The sequence below is a fragment of the Hemicordylus capensis genome, chromosome 13 (assembly GCF_027244095.1).
Source record: "Hemicordylus capensis ecotype Gifberg chromosome 13, rHemCap1.1.pri, whole genome shotgun sequence".
NCBI lineage: Eukaryota > Metazoa > Chordata > Lepidosauria > Squamata > Cordylidae > Hemicordylus > Hemicordylus capensis.
The window spans coordinates 13583130-13604690 of record NC_069669.1 but is presented as its reverse complement, the minus strand read 5'-3'; the positions used below and the strand labels follow the sequence as shown (position 1 = coordinate 13604690).

The following is a 21561-nucleotide window of genomic DNA, read 5'->3' as shown; positions in this document are numbered from 1 at the left end:
CCAGACCAGCATAGCAGCAATCCAACATAGGGAGCCTTGCACTTCCCCTGGGTTTTGGACATGAGGACACCTTCACTGTGAGCCCCACCACTGCCCATTGAGATCGTTGAGATCATCCGGAGAGGTCCCGCTGCAGGTGGCAACAGTTTGTCTGGTGGCTACTCAGGGACGGGCCTTCTTCTCTGTTACCGCCCCAAGGCTTTGGAATGCTCTCCCTGCCGAAATAAGAGCCTCCCCATCCCTGGCAGCTTTTGAAATGTCTTTAAAGACGCATTTATCTGCCCCAACGTTTTAACTAGGATTGTTGTTTTAAATTGTTTTAATGTTTTGATTTGTTTTATGTTGTTGTAAACTGCCCAGAGATGGGGTGGTGGAAGGGAGGGAGGGAGGGGAAAGAAAGAAAGAAAGAAAGAAAGAAAGAAAGAAAGAAAGAAAGAAAGAAAGAAAGAAAGAAAGAAAGAAAGAGAGAGGGAGGGAGAGGAAGGAAGGAAAGAGAGAGAGAGAGAGAGAGAGAGAGAGAGAGGAAGGAAGGAAGGAAAGAGAGAGAGGAAGGAAGGGGAAGGGAGGAAGGAAGGAAGGAAGGAAGGAAGGAAGGAGGATTAACATAAACACAGAACCTGTTGCCAGGACTTCCCCGCTTTGGGGGGAAGTTTGCATTCCAACTGAGAAGCTCAGCCTTAGCAAGAATTCAGTAAACAAATCAATCAGCAACTCTGCCATCCACTTTTCCTTAATTTGTTCCCTTGGCAATTGCACAGTGGTGCAAAGGAGAGATGAGTGGATGCAGGGATGAATGGACCGCCAGCAACCTATAAGACAGAAATGCACCTTGGTGGGCATATCTAGATGTTCCTGAGTTGCGTAGACATCCTTGCATGCCATCTTGGTCTCCTGGGAGAAGCCGGATGCGATACCCAGAGCAAGAGAGGAAATGGTTGGTACTGTATCTTTTACTAGCCCAACCTCCATTACGGAGGAAAGAGAGAACAGAAATGATGCCCACTACGTGGGGCATGGAAATGCAACTCTCCCCTCTCCCCACATCATTGGGTCTCTCTCAGTGGTCACCCAGTTGTCAAGGAAGAAGGCACTTTGGTGGGGACAGATTTCATTCAGTGTGAGGACATGTCTTCTGTGTTTACCAGGCTTGCTCTGTTATACATCCCAAGTCTTTGGGATGGGTCAGGCTGTACATCTAAACACATAAACAAAACTTCTTCCAGTGACTTCAAAGCCCTTTGCTGCAGCCTCTGTTTCTTCTCCAGTTAATTCATAGGAACGGAGGAAGCTGCCATACACCAAGTCAGACTCTTAGTCCATCTAGCTCAGTATTGTCTACCCAGGCTGGCAGCGGCGTCTCCAAGGTTGCAGGCAGGAGTCTCTCTCTCAGCCCTATCTTGGAGATGCTGCCAGGGAGGGAACTTGGACCCTTCTGCACACAAGCAGGCCGATGCTCTTCCCTGAGTGGCCCCATCCCCTAAGGGGAATATCTGACAGGGCTCACATGTAGTCCCTCATTCAAATGCAACCAGGGTGGACCCTACTTAGCCAAGGGGACCATTTGTGCTTGCTGCCCTGAGACCAGCTCTCCTCCCAAGACCCGTGGGGAAGTCTGTCTATCAGCGGAGGTTTCCAGCAAATGGTGCTTCTGATGGGATCCAGACACATCTGATTTGTGTCCGAGATTTTGACACACTATTTGCTAAAGAATTTTTTTTTAAGGCCTCGTGCGCACTTGGTGCTTACAGTTCCCTTGCTGCAGACAATTCCGACTGCAGCTCATCTGTGGGCTTATATTTCATGCTAACCGCCACGGCCGTGATAAGTGCCATCCGTCAAGGTTCCGTGGCCAAGTGTGCTGCCCGGTGCTCAGAGGATGACACTAATTCTCTGTTTTTGAGAAATAATGGCAAAATCGTCTCGCGGCTCAGAAATATATTACGGGGTCGTATTCTGCCCACCTCCTCTGCTCAAACCACGCAAGGCTTTATCATCCGAAGCAGGAGCACTTTGTGCAGGAGGATTTTGCAGAACCTCTAGCTTATCAGGGATGTAGCAAGGTGGTAATGGGGCCTGGGAGGAGAGTGAAGATGCAACCCCCCCACCGGGCCTCTCTGGGCCCCCTGTTTGCTTGACCCCTCCCATCTTTGCTTCAGAAGACCAAGCTATTACCCAGCCAGAACGGGGCCCCCTCCCTCAGGGGCCCAGGAACATTGAGCAACATAGGAAGCTCCCTTATACCAACTGAGTCAGGCCATTAGTCCATCTAAATCATTATTGCCTGCACAGGCTGGCAGCAGCTCCTCTAAGGTTGCAGGCAGGATTCTCTTTCAGTCCCACCTTGGAGATGCTGCCAGGGAGGGAACTTGGAGCCTCAGATGCAGTTCCCAGAGCAGCCCCATCCCCTAAGGGGAATATCTTCCAGTGCTCACACAAGTAGCTTCCCATTCAAATGCAAACCAGGGTAGACCCTGCTGAGCAAAGGGGACACTTCATACTTGCTACCATAACACAATTGCTCTCCGATTTATTGTCATCCCCTGTTAAATTATAGCCTCCTACCCTCTTTCAGTTACACATACACACACCCCAAATGAAACTGAGCACAACATTCAGATTCCTGAGAATCCTTGCTTGCTTTTTAAAAAAAAATTACATTTCTAGATCTTATGGCTCTGACATCCTAAGGTTGTCATCAGATTGGTCATGCCAGTTTTACTACTGCTGCGACTACTACGGCTACTGTTTATATGAGCCACCTAATGGCACAGCGGGGAAGCACCCTGCCTAGAGAGCAGGAGGCTGTGGGTTTGAATCCCTGCTGGTGTGTTTCCCAGAATATGGGAAACTCCTGTATCGGGCAGCAACAATATAGGAAGATGCTCCAAAGGCCTTTAGGTTCAGGCTCCAAAATTACATAGGCGCACTTCTGAGCCAAGCCAACTAATGGTGCAGTGGGGAAATGACTTGCCTAGCAAGCCAGAGGTTGCCAGTTCGAACCCCTGCTGGGCTGTTTCTCAGACTATGGGAAACACCTCTATCGGGCAGCAGCAGCAGCGATATAGGAAGATGCTGAAAGGCATCATCTCATACTGTGCAGGAGGAGGCAATGGTCAACCCCACACCGACTCCACGCACAACCCAACTATTTATATAACACTATTCAACAACAACAAAGAACAACAACAAACAACAAAATCCCAGAGTGGTTTGCATAGAAAAAGAAAATAGTAAGGAGAAGATGGATTCCTGTCCCCAAAGGGCTCACAGTCTAAAAAGGAAAAATAAAATAGACTCCAGAAACAGCCCCTGGAGGGATATTGTGCAGGGGATGGATAGGGCCAGTTGCTCTCCGCCTGCTTAATATAAGAGATCCACCTCATTAAAGGGTGCCTCTTTGCTCAGTTTGCAAGACTGCCTCACCCAATTACCCTCCTGTATATAATCAATAACCCATATATGTATGCTCTCACCTACATCCTAGGGATAATCACCTGAAAAACAGATATTTCAGCTTTTAAATCGACAGGCTTGCCTAATATTGCATTGGCGTCCAGTCACTACTACAAATGAATTTTTTTAAATGGGGGTAGGGAATGCACAAATAACAATTTTTTTGGGGGGGGTTTCCAGAATCCTCCCCCCTCTCATTTTGGGGGAAAGGTTGCATTCTCCATATCTTGGATCTCTCTGGTATGCTGCGCTTCTGATAAAATGAAATGCATAACGAGACCTTCTGAGGAGGCCCTCCAACTCCGGGTTCTATCCTGTGAGGAAGCCAGGAGTCATTTCACTGGCTCGGCTGCCTCTTGGCTCCTCCCCTCCCCAAACAGTCTCCAATGGCCAAAGTTTGCCTAGACGGGCCAGTTTTCCTCTCCTCTTCCTTTTCTGTATATGTGGCAGCCCTGATGTGCTGGAGATGTCTCTGAAGAACAGTTTGTTCTCCTTCCTACTTTCCCTTCAGAGACAGGTGGAAACCATCCTTTTCCAGCTGAGTTTTATTTCTAAGGCTCGTCTCTGTTGCTGCTGTCTTGTTGGCCTTGAGATGGCCGTGTCCCTGTGCATTGTTCTGCTTTGCTAGAATCATGTTGGCATTGTGTTCATTTACAAACCACCATGCAATGTTACACACCGCAGTCTAAGAAGGGCTGAAATAAATACATACCAATTAAAATGAGAAGGCGACTGGGTGGAAGCAGACGCTTCAGCCTGCCTCTCTGTCGTGGTCTCTCACACAAAGACGCAGACCCGACCCAATTATGGGGCTCGAACTGCAAACCCAAGGCAGCAAATTAACCTTGTATGAGTCATTAAAAGTACAGCCCAGGGTGCATCTCTTGATCAAAGACAGCGATGGAAAATATAGCTTGGTGCATAACAGTACACTACATTCCTCTCTCCCTCCAGTCACATATGGGGCTATCAGCCAAATGCATGTCCACAAGGTAAAGGCACGCAATGCTACATCAGAGATGCAGCAAGGAATAGCAAGATGCAAAAGAGGTTCCAGAATTTGCCCATGGGAGGAAGAAGCCAGGAGGCAGAAGATCAGTGGTGTGGGGTGTATATGGGGTGGAGGTGAAACACGCTTGCACAGGAGTGTTAAAAGCAAGGTTGTGCTGTCGAGTTGGTGTTGACTTCTGGCAACCACAGAGTTATGTGGTTGTCTTTGGTAGAATACAGGAGGGGTTGACCATTGCCTCCTCCCATGCAGTATGAAATGATGGCTTTCAGCATCTTCCTATATCGCTGTTGCCAGATATTGGTGTTTCCCACAGTCTGGGAAAAATACCAGTGGGGATTCGAACCAGCAACCTCTTACTCCCTAGGCAAGTTACTTCCCCACTGCTCCATTAGGCGGCTGGTGCACAGGGGTGTTACTAGGTACTTAGAAGATCCTGGGCCCAGGCCTACGAATACGAATACGATGGATATTTCTATCCCACTTTTCAACCAAACTTCCCAATGCAGGTGACATCAATATAAATAAAAAGGCTACCTGTCCCCAAAGGGCCCCCAATCTAAAAAAAGAAATGCCAGATAGACCCAAGTCACAGCCTCTGGAGGGATGCTGTGCTGGGGATGGATATGGCCAGTTGCTCTCCCCCTGCTCAATAAAGAGATTCACACCTTTGTAAAGGTGCCTCTTTGCTCGGTTAGCAGGGGACACGCGCCCCCCCCCCCCCAACCCCTGATAATTAAACTCAAGCATATCTCCCAATAATAATTACATACGTTTTCTAAATCTCTAATACAGCACTCAGCAGCAGAGAGCAAGGTGAGGCCCCGAGCTCTCCTCGCTGCTTAGGGTTGCCATGTTCAAGCTTCCTAAATCCGGGTAGCCTGAGAGGAGAGCTGGTCTGGTGGTAGCCAGCATGACTTGTCCCCTTAGCTAAACAGGGTCCACCCTGGTTGCGTATGGATGGGAGACTAGAAGTGTGAGCAGAACTGTAGGAGATTCCTCTTAGGGGATGGAGCCGCTCTGGGAAGAGCATCTAGGTTCCAAGTTCCCTCCTTGGCATCTCCAAGATAGGTCCGAGAGAGATTCCTGCCTGCATCCTTGGAGAAGCCGCTGCCAGTCTGTGAAGACAATACTGAGCTAGATGGACCACTGGTCTGACTCAGTATATGGCAGCTTCCAATGTTCCTATGACAGAAGTAAGCTCTGTTGAACAAAGAGGGACTTCCTTCCTTCCAGTTGTGTCATGCATCTGGAAGTTTCCACAGGTCCCTTGTAAGCTGGCTAGATGTCAGGTAGGGCCGGATTTCTACATTGTTTGTAGCTGTGTGCCAAGGTGTGTGTGTGGGGGGGGGGATTTTGTCAAATGTGCAACTGGTTGCCATGCAGTGAGAAGAGAAGCCGCTTTCTAAATCTCTCCTCTGATGCACGCCTAAAAGGCCTGGTCCTTTACATCCCGGAGCTGCCTTGGAGTCTCATTGTATCCCCAACACCGCATGTTCTGTATGGTCCTTTGGACGGATGTCCCTGATGAGAAAACATTCAGAATGCAAAGAAACTAAGGGCGGCAGTGGGGGGGGGGGAGTCACCTGCAAACAGTGCTTTGATGCTGCATATCTCCAAGATGAAACCAAATAATACACATGATGATAGCAAAGGACTGTGCACCAAGCAAAGACACCAGCCTGGCGTGCCCCCTGTTGACGTTTCTATTGATTCTTCACCTAGGACACCATCTAAAATTAACTCCCAGCTTCGCTAAAGACCAAGAGGGCTCTGGTTTTCGTCGCCGCCGCTCTCTGCCTTACAAGGAGCCCCTCTCAGCTCCGCTCAGTACGACAGGCTACTGTTCGCTTCTGTCTTGGGAGAAGAACACCGTCCTGCTTTTTCTCTGTATGCCAAGGCCTTCTGCAGCCTGGAACCTCTTGCATGGAGGACCACCTCATCTGATCGAGGCTGCAGGCAGCACACTTACTCCGAGGAAGCCCTGCTGGGACAGCCGGAGGACTCCCTTCTGAGTGAGCATGCGGCGGATCGGGCCACAAGGTTGCCCCCCTAAACACACGTGCTAGGCCGAGGGCGATGCTTCCCAACCTGTGGCCCGCCAGATGTTGCTGAACTACAACTCCCATCATTCCCAGCCACAAGGGGTGATGGGAGTTGTCGTTCGGCAAAGTCTAGAGGACCACAGGTTGGGGAACCCCTGTGCTAGGGTGTCAGGAAGCCCCGCCGGACTTGGTGGGACTTCCTTCTGAGTCAGCACAGACAGGCCTTGTACGGCAAAGCACTTTGAATCCTGGGATCTGACCTGTGATGGAGACACTCCGTTTTTAATTTCATTCTTATTATGTATGTATTTATTTAGAAAACGCCAGGGATGTGCAAACAGGTCCGACATCGAACGTGTTCGGTGTCGAACCGGTTCGGTGTCGAACTGGTTCGGTTCGACTGTTCAGGGTCGAACCAAACCATCGACCAACCCCCGCCTGGGGGTTCACGAGTTTGGGTTTTTTAAATTTAATTTTTTTTAAAAAAAAAAAAACAACTTACCAACTTACCAATACCCCTCCGAGGGGGTTGTCCAAAGAGGCTGGGGTGGTGGTGTCTGCGGAGGTTCCTCCTCCCCCGCCGGCCTCCCTTAGTCCATCAATTGGCAGTTCGGTTGCTGCCAGAGTAAAGGTGAAGTTGTGCCATCAAGTCCTGCGCCCATCAAGTTGCTTTCACAGAGCCCTGTGGTTGTCTTTGGCAGAATACAGGAGGGGTTGACTGTTGCCTCCTCCCACGCAATATGAGATGATGCCTTTCAGCATCTTCCTCTATCGCTGCTGCCTGATATCGGAGTTTCCCATAGTCTGGGAAGCATACCAACGGGGATTCGAACCGGCAAGTTACTTCCCCGCTACACCATTAGGTGGCTCCATGGGAGGGAACTTGAAACTTTCTGCATGCAAGCTTGCAGGTGCTTAACATCCAGCACCTCTGGCAAAGAGACTTGATGAACTTGAAAACTGATGCGCAACTTGGTGATGTTTCCGTTTGTCCTAAAAAAAATTTTTTGAACCATAACTGTGGCTGCTTCCCTCCTCTCCCCGGCCCCCTCCCACTTTTTTTTTTTTTTTTTTTTTTGGCCATCCAGCCCGACGAAGCGTTCTGTGTAGCACAGGGAAACTTTCCTCCTGATAAAAGAGTTCTGAAGAGCTCCACTCCTTCGTGCCCTCCTGTCTGGTGGCCATAAAGGCATTACGATTAACACTTTGGGACGCCTTTCCGCCGCGCGCCCCCGCCTCCGCGACCACCCCGATTTCTGTCAGCCGCTTATGTATTTCTGCTGGCGCAGCTGACACATATCCCAAGATCACGATGGCGCTGTGATCAGCCGCTGGAGGGGAGGCGCGAGTCGCGCAACCCAAAGAGCAGCAGGCTGCATCTTGTGTGTGTGAGTGAGAGACTATTCCGCTCTTGGATCGCCGCCCGCCGCACGCTTTCTCGACAGAACTGCCTGCCTGCCTTGGACAAACGTGCAAGCGACGACCCCCACTTGCAGCTTCATCAGCTGAGCTCTGTTGGCGTCGCCCCCCCCCCCCGCCAAAGATCAGATCTCTGCAGCAGGACAGAAGCCTCCACCCCAGAGATCCCCACCTCCCACCCGGTCCTCTTTGGGGAGGGGGGCTCAGAGAAAGAGAGGAGAGGAGAGGAGGGGCTCTTAATTCTGCCTGGAAGGGGAGCCACGCCTTGGCGGGGGCGCGGGGGGGGAGAAACCCGAGGCTCAGCAAAGTCACCCCTAAATCGGAGAGATCTGGAGCGCGGAGTCTGAAAGGCTAACGCCTCTCTCCGCCTGCGCAGCTCGACCTGACGAATGGCCGGCTTGCAGGCAGCAGCGCGGCTCTCATGGGCGCTGGGGCGGGAGGCAGAGGGGTAAAGGGAGCTGCTGGGAAGGAGAGGCGTTCTTCCACCGGAGAGGCATTCCTTCAGCACCCAGAGGACTTGAATCTGACAAGGTAAGGCTTTGCGCTTGGAAACGGACTCCGGCAGATTTTGCGCCTGGGAAGCAAATACTTTCCTTCTTCACCTGCTGCTGTCTTCTCTCCTCCCAATCTGGAGTCCATGACTCCATTGCTGGGTTGCAACAAAAAGTTCTTATTAACGTCCAGAACGGATTTTTATTTTTATTTTTTAAATTAAGAGGCGAGGAGGAAGGGCTTCAAAATGGACATGAACCATTGCTGTTCAACCCATTTTGCTTACTCCCCTTAAAATAATAATAATAATGATGATGATGACTGAATCAGAGTTCTGTGTAACCCGAAAGCATGCATCCAGAGTTTTGGAGAACCCTGGACCCACATAATTTACAGCGCGCTCCTAGTATGCTATTAGCTCCTCCAAGTCGGACAGAATCTTGGACTACTATCCTATGCAGCTGAGCGCGCGCATAGAACCGAACGTAATTCCAAGTTCCACCGCCTTCAGCGGGGCTTAGTCCCAGGTAAGCAGCCTAAGATTGTGAGCTCTTCGGAGCAGAGAACTGTGTCCCACCTATGTTACTTTGCAAAGCGCCCTGTGCACTGATGAAGCAAGGGTGGTATTTGCTGATAAGAACAATGTCGCCTGACCTGCCGTGGTTTACGATCCGCGCGGGTTGCTCAGAGCTGATCTCTGCTGAAAGTGGGTTCCGCTTTGGACGGCTTCAGCTCCCAGATCCCTTCACCATATTGCAATCTACAAGAAACAGCCTCTTGGGATGGTTCTTAAATGGCCCTTTAAAGTGCACGCTACTGTTAGGGCTCTCTGTGGGCGCCAGGAGTCGAAATCGACTTGAGGGCACACTTTACTTTACTTACTATTCGCTAGGACAGACCTACAGCCGGCCAAGGGTACACCTGGGGTGGGTCTTCTGAAAGGCTGTGGAGAAAGGAAGGATGGGGAGGGATTTGGAGTTGCAGATGAGCCCTCAAAGGAATGAATCAATCAATCAGTCAGTCAGTCAGTCAATCTTTTATCGATGCAGTCACTGACCAGTAGAAACTGTTAAGACACTAGGGACAGAGATGTCCTTTTGCATCTGGCAGGGTCTTCTGGGCATCCAAATGGGATGGTATTTAGTTTATTTTTCATTTCATTTCATTTGATTTGGTGGGGAGGGATTTAGAGTTGCAGATGAGCCCGCAAGGGAATCAATCAATCAACCAGTCTTTTATTAATATAGTCACTGACCAGTAAAGACACTTAGGGATGCAGATGTGCTTTTGCACATCTGGCTGGAAGAAGGGGTCTACGGGGGATCCCAATGGGATGGCGTTTGGTTTATTGTTTGTTTTATTTCCTGGGGAGGGATTTCATTTGCTCTGCAGACTAGCCTTGCCCATCATCTGCCCATCTGCCCCTTCCTTCCTGATCAGTGTGTATATATTTGCAAATAAACAGATGTTGCAAAAGGCAAAAGGGGGGGAGACCCTCCCCCTCCTGGAGCAGGTGGGGCAGTGATCAACCCTCCCTCCAGCCAGGCAGATGCATTCACTGGAGGCAGCACTGGATCCTGCTAATGATCGCAGGCTATGAAGGTGCAGCTGGTGAAACCCCCACCCCCACTCCCGTTCCCGGCGCCTCCTCCTGCCTGTGCTGCTACTTGGGAGTTTGGCCGCTTGATATATTTATTAGGAACTCGATCTGCGAAGGGAAAGAGCTGCCTCCAACAAGCGCTCGGACTTGGGGGGCCAGCGCGCACCCCACACATCAGGAGCTCCACCCATTCCAAGCCCGAAGGCAGGAAAATCCAGCCCTGGGGGATCTGGAGAGGGGGGGACCCTTGGAAGAAGAAGAAGCACCTCAGTTCGACTCAGAGGTGCGGGGCTTTGGAAAGCGGTCCAGCTTCTCGCGGTGGGAATAGAGAAGCAGGGAGAGAGACCCCACCACCACTCTCCAGGTAACTCTGCAAGGTTGATTGATGGAGTGATTGATTGGTTGACTGATACATTTCTTCCTCCAAGGAGCCCGGAGTACATGGTTATGTTTATCCTCACGACGACCCTGTGAGGTAGGCTAGGCTGAGAGTGAAGTGACTGGCCCCGAGTCACCCAGGGAGTTTCATGGCTGAATGGGGATTTGGACTTGACTATAAGCAGAAGGTTGCCGGTTCGAATCCCCGCTGGTACTATATTGGGCAGCAGCGATATAGGGAGATTCTGAAAGGCATCATCTCAGGGAGGAGGCAATGGCAAACCCCTCTTGTCTTCTACCAAAGAAAACCACAGGGCTCTGTGAGCGCCAGGAGTTGGAATCAACTTGGGGGCACACTTTACCTTTACCTCTTAGTCCAGCGCTCTAACCACTGCCCACACCGGCTCTCCTGGTGCATGTTTGGCAGGTGGAGAGGAGAAAAGAATGCGCAGAACTCAAGAAGAGTTTGGTGGCACCTTGTAGACTAATACGGGGGTTCTCAAGCTTGGACCACCAGATGCGGATGATGGGAGTTGTAGTCCAACAGCAGTCTACGAACCTTTGGGCTAACGTCTTTTGAGGCAGAAGCCCTTATGGACTGCAGCTTCACTTCTCTGGATCTGGAGCACTTCAGGCCGCTGATAGTGGGCTCTTTAATTCTGCTTCAGCTACAATCAGACTGGGAATGAGTGTCTGTCTGTCTGTCTGTCTGTCTGTCTGTCTGTCTCTCTCTCTCTCTCTCTCTCTCTCTCTCAAAACACAAACTTTATTAAATGCATTTGCTTTTTCTTTTCTTTTAAACACAGAATAGCATATCATTACAAAAAGGTCTATGTTTAAAAACAGATATGCCCTCAAAAACAGAAAGGAAGCATGTACAAAAATGAGGACTGTGTGATGGTCATATTGTCATGCGAACATATTTTTTAAGAAATGATGGCTTCAGGTTTCGGGGGGGGGATAAAGAAAAGAGGAGCAGGTTAGAAATGGGTGCATTTCTCAGTGTTAGGTGATGCTCATCTGGGGAAAGAGCGTCCATGTAACATATAAAAGGGAACTAAATTGGCACTGCATCGGTATTCACAGTTGCTGAGTTGATGAATTCCTAATAATAAATACTAACCTTGGCAGCTATATAAAGAGGTTGCAGTAATGATCTGCGAAAGTAGCCAGGATCATTTGTAGCAAAAGAAAAGAAATACGTGACACAAGCCTTTGGTCTGACATGCACTATCAAGACTGTCTGCTTTGCTTTGACAGAGGAATGAGGCCTCCTCTCTGGTGCCTCTCAAATGTGTTAGATGCAATCACAATCTCTTACAGCAATTTGGTGCCGTGGTGACCAGCTTCGGCTTGCCCCGATGAGCCCCGGGGCACCCAATGAGACACAGCACAGCTGCCTCTGGTTCCTGGCCGCCTGATTGTGCCTGTTTCTCCCCTGTGCTAACCAGAATCGCAGGGCCTGCAGGCTGGCCATTCATCAGGTAAAGCCTGCACAGCTCTACCTGATGAATGGCCAGCCTGCAGGCAGCACGGCTCTTGTTAGGGCCAGGCAGGATGGGAGAAACTGGCACAATTAGGGCGGCCAGGAAGCAGAGGCAGTGGCATCTCCTGTGGCGCCCCCCTTGGTTCGTTAGGACAAACTGCTGCTGATCTGTAGAATCCCCGGAGAGGCTGTACGGATGCTTTTTCCCGGAGGGCAAGGGCAGGAGAGAGATGTTGCCTTCAGGAGCAGCTTCTGGCTCCCTGGAGCATCTGCTTAGCTGCTGGGGAGTGATATGCTGCTGCTGAACAGATCTGCGGTCTCATCTCGTCGGGCATTTGAAACATTTTTAATGCAAGAGGATATTTCCCATCAGGGGTGAGCCCAGGCATTTTGCTCCCTTCGGCGAAGGGCAATATAGTGCCCCCTCCCCACCTTCTCAGCACCCTTAGGCTATGCCGCTGACCCTCACAGAGTCCTGTTCCTTTGGGGTGAATACAGGTCAAAGCTATTATTTCACTTCCGTTTTGAAGGAGATTGACTTAAATTCAGAGTCATCTTCTATTTGGGTAAATATGGTACTTGTTCCCTTGAATTTTATCCATTCATTCATTTTTCCATTTATATCCCGCTCTTCCTCCAAGGAGCCCAGAGCGATGTACATGGTTATGTTTGTCCTCACGACGACCCTGTGAGGTAGGTTAGGATGAGAGGGAGGAGAGCTGGTCGTGGAAGGCGAGCAGGCCTTGTGGCAACAAGCATGAATTGTCCCCTCTGCTAAGCAGGGCACACCCCGGTTGCCTATGAAAGGGAGACTAGAAGTGTGAGCGCTGGAAGAGATTCCCCTTAGGGGATAATGGAGCTGCTCTGGGAAGAGCATATAGGTTCCACGTTCCCTCCCTGGCAGCATCTCCAAGATAGGGCTGAGAGAGACTCCTGCCTGCAGTGTTGGAGAAGCCGCTGCCAGTCTGGGTAGACAATCCTGAGCTAGATGGACCAAGGGTCAGACTCAGTATATGGCAGCTTCCTGTGTTCCTATTGGTAGCGGCTTGTCCTACCTAGCCACGGGGGGGGGGGAATGAGACACGGTTACCTCTGGAGGCCCAAGTAGGGCTTAATCTGGAAAGCGCCCGGACTGAGTCACCCAGTCAACCTCGTGGCTGAGTGGGGAGTTGAATTCGGGTCTCCTTGGTCCTAGCCAAACACTCGAAGCACAGATGGATCTCCGAAAGGGGCCCTACGGCTACTGCTTCACAAGTTTTAGGATGAACATGGACCTCAACCTTCAGTTTGTGCAGAGATCCTGAACGTGCTACTCGGCGCCACTATATTCTGCTGCGTCCCAGTCGTGCAGAAGCATTCCCAGGATCTTCTCTGGGAGATTCACAGGTATCTCCAATTCAGGCGGTATCTCTGATCTCATATTCACAGGTATCTCCTCCAAGTAATCCAGAAAACTCCTTGGGCATTTGGATGAATCCTTTTGCTTGCCCCATGGGATTTTTTTAATGTATGTGGAAGCAAAACACCTGCTTAATCCACAAATAATTGCTAATCAGAGTGTCTAATTATCTTAATGCATCACAGGCTAATGCACAGGCAGCTGCTTAATGGATTAAAAAGGATTTCTGGTTACTATCTGTCAATAACAGCATTCATTTTCTCAAAACCAGCCACATTTTAATATGCTTTTCTTTCTCTTCAGGGAGATGTTGAGGGAGATTAACCCACAGGATTCTTAAAAGTCAAAACTGGGTCAAGCAACATGGATCCCTTGTATTTTTCTACCACGTTTGGCATGGAAGCAGTTTCTCCAGATGTTAACTTTTCCTTTCTGGCAAACGCAAGTAACAAGACCTTCCCGGAATTCCTGGCATCTTCCAGCATCCGCTCTGTCTTCATTCCCGTCATTTACCTCTTGGTTTGTGCCATTGGACTGAGTGGGAACACCTTGGTCATTTACGTGGTTTTGCGTTATGCCAAGATGAAGACCGTCACCAACATTTACATCTTAAATCTTGCCGTTGCAGATGTGCTCTTCATGCTTGGCTTGCCGTTCCTTGCGACCCAGAACGCCATCTCCTACTGGCCTTTTGGATCCTTCTTATGTCGATTAGTGATGGCTTTAGATGGCATCAACCAATTCACCAGTATTTTTTGCCTGACTGTCATGAGCTTGGACCGCTACCTTGCTGTGGTCCACCCCATCAAGTCCACCAAATGGCGTCGACCAAGAGTCGCCAAGCTGATCAGCATGGCGGTTTGGACTGTCTCCTTTCTGGTTGTGCTCCCCATGATTATTTTCGCCGACGTCCAAGAAACTTTCCAGACATGCAACATGAGCTGGCCTGAACCTGTGGAGATATGGTCTGCAGTGTTCATCATTTATACGTCTGTGTTGGGGTTCTTTGGACCTCTGTTGGTGATCTGTCTCTGCTACTTGCTGATCATAATTAAAGTCAAGTCATCTGGAATCCGCGTCGGCTCTACAAGACGCCGGCGGTCAGAGAGGAAAGTGACCAAGATGGTGGTCATAATTGTGGTTGTCTTTGTCTTCTGTTGGCTCCCTTTCTACATCGTGAACATTATCAATTTGATATTCATATTACCGGAGGAACCAGTCTTATTTGGCATCTTCTGCTTTGTGGTGATTCTGTCCTACGCCAACAGCTGTGCAAACCCCATTCTGTACGGATTTCTTTCCGACAACTTCAGGCAGAGCTTTCGAAAGGTCTTGTGCCTCCGTAAAGGCAATGGCATTGAAGATGGTGATCCAACTGAACACCAGCAAGAGAAGAGCAGTCATTTGCAGCAAGAAGCTCTGTTACTCCAGAGAAGCGTGGAATCCAATGGACATATGCAAACCAGTAAGGTGTAGAGATCTCATTGCTGTTGAGGGTCTGTGGACTTGACTGCAACACCTCCTAGCAGGAGAGACTGCTGGTGGGCCAGGGATGAAAAGGATATTGCCAAATCCTCTGTCTTGATGTGCGTAGTAGATGTGTTTTCTGGCTCTCTCCTGGTAAAGAGAGATTCTCTCACAATCATCCTTGGTGCCATGAAAAGCTCTGAAAAATGATTGCACAGCCGTCCTGCCAATTTCACGTTCAAGTTCTCATTCTCCCTTTCTAGACATGAACATCCGTTCCCAGCCTTCTGCCATCCTTGCATGGCCAAGAGACACCACCCAGCCAATGTGTGAAGCACTTCCCAAACTCCTGTGTTTCAAAGGGAAAGTTAAGCAGAGGCTTCTGTTTCTCCCATTAAATTAAGGGTACCTTCTTTCCCATCGAAAATAGGCATTTCTGCTAAGATAGTTCAAAACACTTTAAAAGCAAAAATTTCGCAGGGAGAGAAAAGACACTTTGGAGGGGAATATATGCTGGGGATTTGAAGATATGGGAGTGGGGAAGATTGGTATGGGGCTGTGATGAAATCTACACAACCATCAGATCTGGCAATGAAGATAATGTGTGTGGGGGGGGGGGGACCGACACTAAATGTATTCCTTTGCCAGGAGGAGAAAAAACGATGCAAAGAATTGCAAGAATAGAATTTGAGAATTCTGCCTCTTCTCATCTTTGTCTTTAATGTCTCGGTACTTAAATCCGTAACACTTAAAAGTGCTTCATTTTGGCTGGCTGGTGCTGGGAGTCCACTGCGACGAGAAAAATGTCTCAATGTATGTAGATGTAACGTATTCCTTGGAAGTCTAATTTCTTTTTTAAAAGGTTACGCAATCCCACGGCACTCATCTTTCTTGCTTTGGAAGTGTGTTTTGAAATGTCAGGTACCAGACTTGCAGTAATTAAGGGTCAGGAAGCTGCAATCCAGTGGCCTTCAGAACCCGTTAAAAATAAACTCGGAGTGGGTCTGAATGAGGGGGAGCGGGGCGACGCATGGCTGTTGGCAACCCACTTCTCTGATTTATGTCTCCCTGGTAACGTCTGGGGAAAGGAGCTGAGTGACGTGATGTTCGTCATGCTCAGAGGGTCCCTGGCCCCACGCCACTTCCTTGCCTACTATGCGCAGAGGGTGAGAAAACACTGGGTGTGATGTCATCGCAATATGACACCACACTATGGCATCGCACATGAATCGTCCCTTATTAATACATCATCTTTGGATTGGGGAGGTGTAGATCAGCAGCAGCAGGCAGGTGTCTCATGATAGTTATAGCTGCCAAGGTACACTGTTTGTTCGGGGGAAAATCGTAGCTTAAACGCCTTTTGAACATATGACACTGCCTTAGACCGAGTCAGACTGTTGGTCCATCTAGCCCAGCCGAATTTCTCTGACTGGCAGCATCGCTGGGGAACATCGGAAGCTGCCATATACGGAGTCAGGCCATTGGTCCAGCGAGCTCAGGATTGTCTACACAGACTGGCAGCGGCTTCTCCAAGGTTGCAGGCAGGAGTCTCTCCCAGGCCTATCTTGGGAGGAAACAGGGGTGTGGCTATAATTGAGCTGATGGGTTCAAAGAACCCAGGGGCCCCCAACTCCTGTGGTCCCTGCAGCTCCACCCCTCCCTATTTTCTTCATTATCTCCCTCACTCCGAGGGGCCACCAGGGAGAGAGGCGAACACAGCCCCTCTCTCCCTGAACTACTCCCCAGGGAGGGAACTGGGAACCTTCTGCTCTTCCCAGAGCATCCCCATCCCCTGAGGGGAGTCTCTTGCAGTGCTCACACTTCTAGTCTCCCATTCATATGCAAATTGACCCCACTGAAAAATACCCCAATTAACTGGGCAGCATTTTTTAAATGTCGGCTATAGGTAGCAAGCCTCTTCCTAGGAAAGGCATTTCCTCTTTTTTACACAGGAGGGAATGCCTCTTCCAATATGGTGCCCACTGTGACAAAGACATGCAAAACCCAACATTGAAAAATTCTGTTTGTTTTTTGCTTCAGCTGTGTGGTTTTTATTCATACAAAAACCTATATAGAATTAGTCCATTAATCAATGAGTCAACTCAGACTAATATGACTCAGCAGCGAAGCCTTCTTTAATTGGGTCTTATTTGGGCTTCAGACTCACACAAGCTGCATAGAGGTGCTCCCACATGGTGAGCTGGGCTCTCAGTTGTGGGCCCACAGTTGGACTACAACTCCCATTATCCCACCAAAGGCTACTTTGGCAGGGGATTATGGGAGTTGTAATCCAACAACATCAGGAGACCCCAGTTTGAGAACTACTGAATACCAAGCATTTTGTTGGTCTGTGATGATGGGATGGAATTCATTAAGGGTGTTTTATTAAAGGGAATTAGATAAATTCATGGAGGAGGAGAAGGAGGAGGAGGAGGTGGGGGGGAGGTCAGATCTATTGCTGCTACTTATCATTATGGTTATATGGAGTCTCCATGTTAATAGGAACATAGGAAGCTGCCATATACTGAGTCAGACCATAGGTCCATCTGGCTCAGTATTGTCTACACAGACTGGCAGCGGCTTCTCCAAGGTTGCAGGCAGGAGTCTCTCTCAGCCCTATCTTGGAGATGCTGCCAGAGAGGGAACTTGAAACCTTCTGGTCTTCCCAGAACAGCTCCATCCCCTGAGAGGAATATCTTCCAGTGCTCACACATGTAGTCTCCCATTCAAATGCAAACCAGGGTGTGCCCTGCTTAGCAAAGGGGACAATTCAGGCTTGCTAGCCCAAGACCAGCTCTCCTCAGAGAAAGTCTATCTATGAATAGCCGCTGCTGGAGCACAAACAGTTGAAGAGGGATGTTACCTTCAGGCCCTCCTTCTTGGCTGCTTGGGGACATCCCGGAAGAGTATTGCTGGAAAGCTACGTCACCTGCTGATCCAACTGGTCTCTTCTTCTCAGAACTCTCTGGGTGGCATTGCCAGCTAAACGCAATGTCTCTGCATATCACCAGCTGTTGCCTACAACCGAATGTGAAGCAAACTTGTTGAGTCCTCCTCAAGAGAAACAGCCGAGGAAATCAAAAAGGGATTTCTAAGGTTAATGAAATTTCTCTGCAACATTTTGCAGAGCCCCGATTGGGACAAACGGCACCCAAAACGTTCGGGCCGAAAGTTCTCTGGTGGACGCCTCTTGGGAACAAATGGGAACTGTGCACAGTGAGGAATTTATGTGTGAGGGGATGGATATTTGGATCTTCTGCCTCCAGCACCAAACATTCCGGACTGGCTCCAGTATCTACTGAGTGTGGGGCTTGGCTGTGGAGAGGTTCCCACATCACACCCCCTTCTGTGAGAATCTGGCTGGACGCTTGAGAAAGGACCTCTCTTTCCTTGCAGCCTTTGACTTTCTGGGCGGAACTGCTTATTACAGCGAATGTAATTCCATCGCTCTGTCTTTCGACATCCAGCAATGACTGTGTCACCTTCGCAAGATGTTGTGTATATATATATGTGTGTGTGTGTGTGCACGTGTTGCTCAAGCCCATGAATGGATCGGAACTTAAACCATGTTTTCAGAGATTAAAAATGGAGTTGGGCTCCATTTCTGGGAAACTCTTCCTGATTCCCCCCACTTTGTATCCTTGTATCCTTTCCCCACATATCCCCAGAAACCTCAGGAAATTAGGGAGCCTTTCCTAGAAGGTCTTGTTGTCTCACAGGGTGTCCATTTCCACCAACCCTAAGCAGTGCAAGAGGCCCCAAAGCATCGGTCATCATGAGGACTCAGTCAGGAACTGGGGGCCAATGGGGGAATGGGAGCAGGAGCTATTGCCCCATAGCTGAGACGCCAGAGGCTGCAGGTTTTCTGGGTCTGCTCTTTCTGAGATCCCCTCAGGGCTTTGTTCTGGAGCACATCTAGGAATTGCCTCCTCCTCTTGAGTAGGCCAGGTGGGTGGGAGGCTGTGGGCTGCCCAAGGACACTACATCACAAGGCCAGAGTGTCAGCCAGGGCACACCACTGCCAATAAAGCTGTTACCTATCGAGCAGAGCAGAGTTTCCATCTTTCGATTTAAAAAAAAAAAACCCATTACCCCCTCCTCCTGTCAAATGGGGCCAACAGATGGAACCAAGGCAAAATCAAAATTACAACAGATCCAGAATTAATCTGGCAGGATAGGAACATAGGAAGCTGCCGTATACTGAGTCAGACCCTTGGTCCACCTAGCTCAGTATTGTCTACACAAACTGGCAGCAGCTTTTCCAGGGTTGCAGGCAAGAGTCTCTCTTGGTCCTCTCTATGCCAGGGAGGGAACTTGGAACCTTCTGCATGCAAGCATGCAAGTGCTTGTCCTAGAGTGGCCCCATGCCCTCAGGGGACTATCTTACAGGGCTCATGCATATACTCTCCCATTCAAATGCAAGCCAGGGTGGACCCTGCTTAGCAAAGGAGATGATTCATTCTTGCTACCACAAGACCAGCTCTCCTTTCCTGGAATGTATGACTTGTTCAGAATCCCGTTTTGGTTCCCTGGAAGAACATATTTTAACTGGCAGGAGTAGCAAAATCCTGGCTGGTTCTCAAACCTCCATTTATACTGCAGACCAGAGGAGGAAAGGTGAATTTCCCCCTTTCTCTCCGTCCCTTCACTGGGATCCCTTTTCCCCCAACTGAACCATGTTATCCTCAGAGACTGTCTTTACCTTTATTTGAACAGTCAGCTTCATTGCTTATGCAAACAGCATGCTGACATTTATATGTTGAAAAAGGACTTAACCAATTTTCCCCCAAAGAAAGTACAGGAAGCCCCATATAGGGTCACAGAAAACCTAGCAAGGAAAAAGTTGGAAGCAGAGGAAACTGGGTAGACATTCTTCACCCAGAAAGTTAGGACCAAGAGTAGATGAAGAGGATTGTGGTGCATATGTGTCATTTTACAACTTTTGGAATCCAGGCAGTGGGGATTGGAGAGAGAGAACCTATAAGATCTCAAACATTGGATCAGTTCATTGGTGGCAATGGATTTTGAAAATGGATTCACTACCATGTCTCTCCGTTCATCAGGTAGCAGATTTCTTAACAACCCACAGATAGCTTAAAATAAGTATTTCCTTTTCTCTCTCTATAGGAGAAATTTAGTGCAGTTGTTCCATAGGAGAGAAGTGGGCAATTCACGGGATCATAAATTGGACTCTCCCACTCAGTTTATGGTCGTGTGAACTGTCTGAATGTGTCTTTTGAATGGTGCCTGCTAGGACACATCTGTTTGCATGCATCCTTTCTTTATTTTATTTTATTTTATTTTATTTATACACTGCCCTTCCAGAAAAAGCTCAGGGCGGTTTACATCAAAATAAAAACAATTAAAAATCAATTAATAGTTAGCATCCAAACTATAAAAACAGCATAAAACTAATTTACAGTTAAAACATTTAAACAGTTAAAAACTCTGGAGAACCAAGCTGAACACTTACGGCAGTTAGAAACAATTTACAACAAATTAAGAACCCTGGAAGGCGAGGCCAAATAGATGGGTTTTGAGGGCTCTCCTGAAAGCCAATAAAGAACTCAAATCACATATTTCTGCAGGGAGTGCATTCCACAGCCCAGGAGCAGCTACAGAGAAGGCCCGCCTCTGAGTCGCCACCAGACGCACCGGTGGTAACTGGAGACAGACCTCCTCAGACGACCTTAACGTGCGGTGGGGATCATGCAGAAGATGGAAAGCAGTTCATTGGAAAGGAAGTATGCTTCCCCTGCGTCCAGAATCATTATTTTACTCACATGCAAACTTCATGTAATCAACGAATCAACCATAAGACCCATAAGGGCTCATCCTAAAAAGCCGGGGGGGGGGGGGGAGGGTGCCAAAGGGGGCAGATCAGGTTGCTTTTCTCTCTCCTGAACTGCCTGAGGGCCACGCTGCTTGCAGGCTGGCCACTGGCCAGGTAGAAGTATACCGTTATTTTGCTGGCCATTCTAAGATCTACATTGCTCCTAGTCACACTCCTCTGGCATTTACATAGGGGACCCAAGGTTAGGAGCCCCTAGGGTAGGGTATGGGGGCATGACAGGCATCCTATTGGAATAGGATGTATGGAGAGAAAGCCCCCGTTTTTGTAGGTCTGAAAGTGCACTCAAGGTCCCATGGACAGTACATATGGTTTGGACACACAACCTGTGTCCCCTGTAAGAGGGATTCCCAGATGTTGTTGACTACAACTCCCATAATCCCCAGCCAAAGGCCATTGCAGCTGGGAATGCTGGGAGTAGACGTCAACAACATCTGGGAATCCCTCTTACAGGGAACACTGCATACAACCATCAGGATTTCTTGTGTGTAAAGGTAAAGTGTGCCGTCGAGTCGGGGTCAACTCCTGGCGACCATGGTGCCCCGTGGTTGTCTTTGGAAGAATACAGGATGGATTGGCCATTGCCTCCTTCCGCACAGTATGAGATGATGCCTTTCAGCATCTTCCTATATTGCTGCTGCCCAATATCGGTGTTTCCCATAGTCTGGGAGACATACCAGCAGGGATTTGAACTGGCAACCTTCTGCTTGTTAGTCAAGTCATTTCCCTGCTGTGCCATTAGGTGGCTCGCCTCAGAGGTGCACCTAGGTAATTTTAGAGCCTGAACCTAAAGGCCTTTGGAGCCCTCCCCTCCCTTGCTGGACCCTCCTGCAAGTTAAGCATCCCCCCCATACACACACACACACACACACACACACACACACCATGACAAGCACAGTATTTTAAACATGAGGGTTCTTGAGGGCACAAACAGCAACTGAAACAGGTTTATTTATGCAAAT

The 21561-nt window shown here is 49.1% G+C and overlaps 1 protein-coding gene across 3 annotated transcripts; it reads left to right on the top strand.

The window, feature by feature from the left end:
- The first annotated feature begins 7872 nt into the window (after positions 1-7872).
- On the top strand, positions 7873-15624 carry SSTR5 (somatostatin receptor 5). 3 transcript variants are annotated; one of them, XM_053275735.1, is made up of 3 exons: positions 7873-8457; positions 10118-10382; positions 13585-15624. In XM_053275735.1, exon 3 carries the CDS (start codon positions 13645-13647, stop codon positions 14755-14757), a length of 1113 nt encoding a protein of 370 aa, XP_053131710.1. In that variant the 5' UTR covers positions 7873-8457; positions 10118-10382; positions 13585-13644; the 3' UTR covers positions 14758-15624. The 3 variants fall into 3 exon arrangements, with proteins under 3 accessions (XP_053131710.1, XP_053131712.1, XP_053131711.1); XM_053275737.1 differs by lacking the exon at positions 10118-10382; XM_053275736.1 differs by lacking the exon at positions 7873-8457 and having other exon boundaries at positions 9017-10382.
- Positions 15625-21561: the final 5937 nt, after the last annotated feature.

Coding starts and splice junctions, on each gene's coding strand:
- SSTR5 (XM_053275737.1), top strand. CDS start 13,645: ATGGATCCCTTGTATTTTTCTACCACGTTTGGCATGGAAGCAGTTTCT.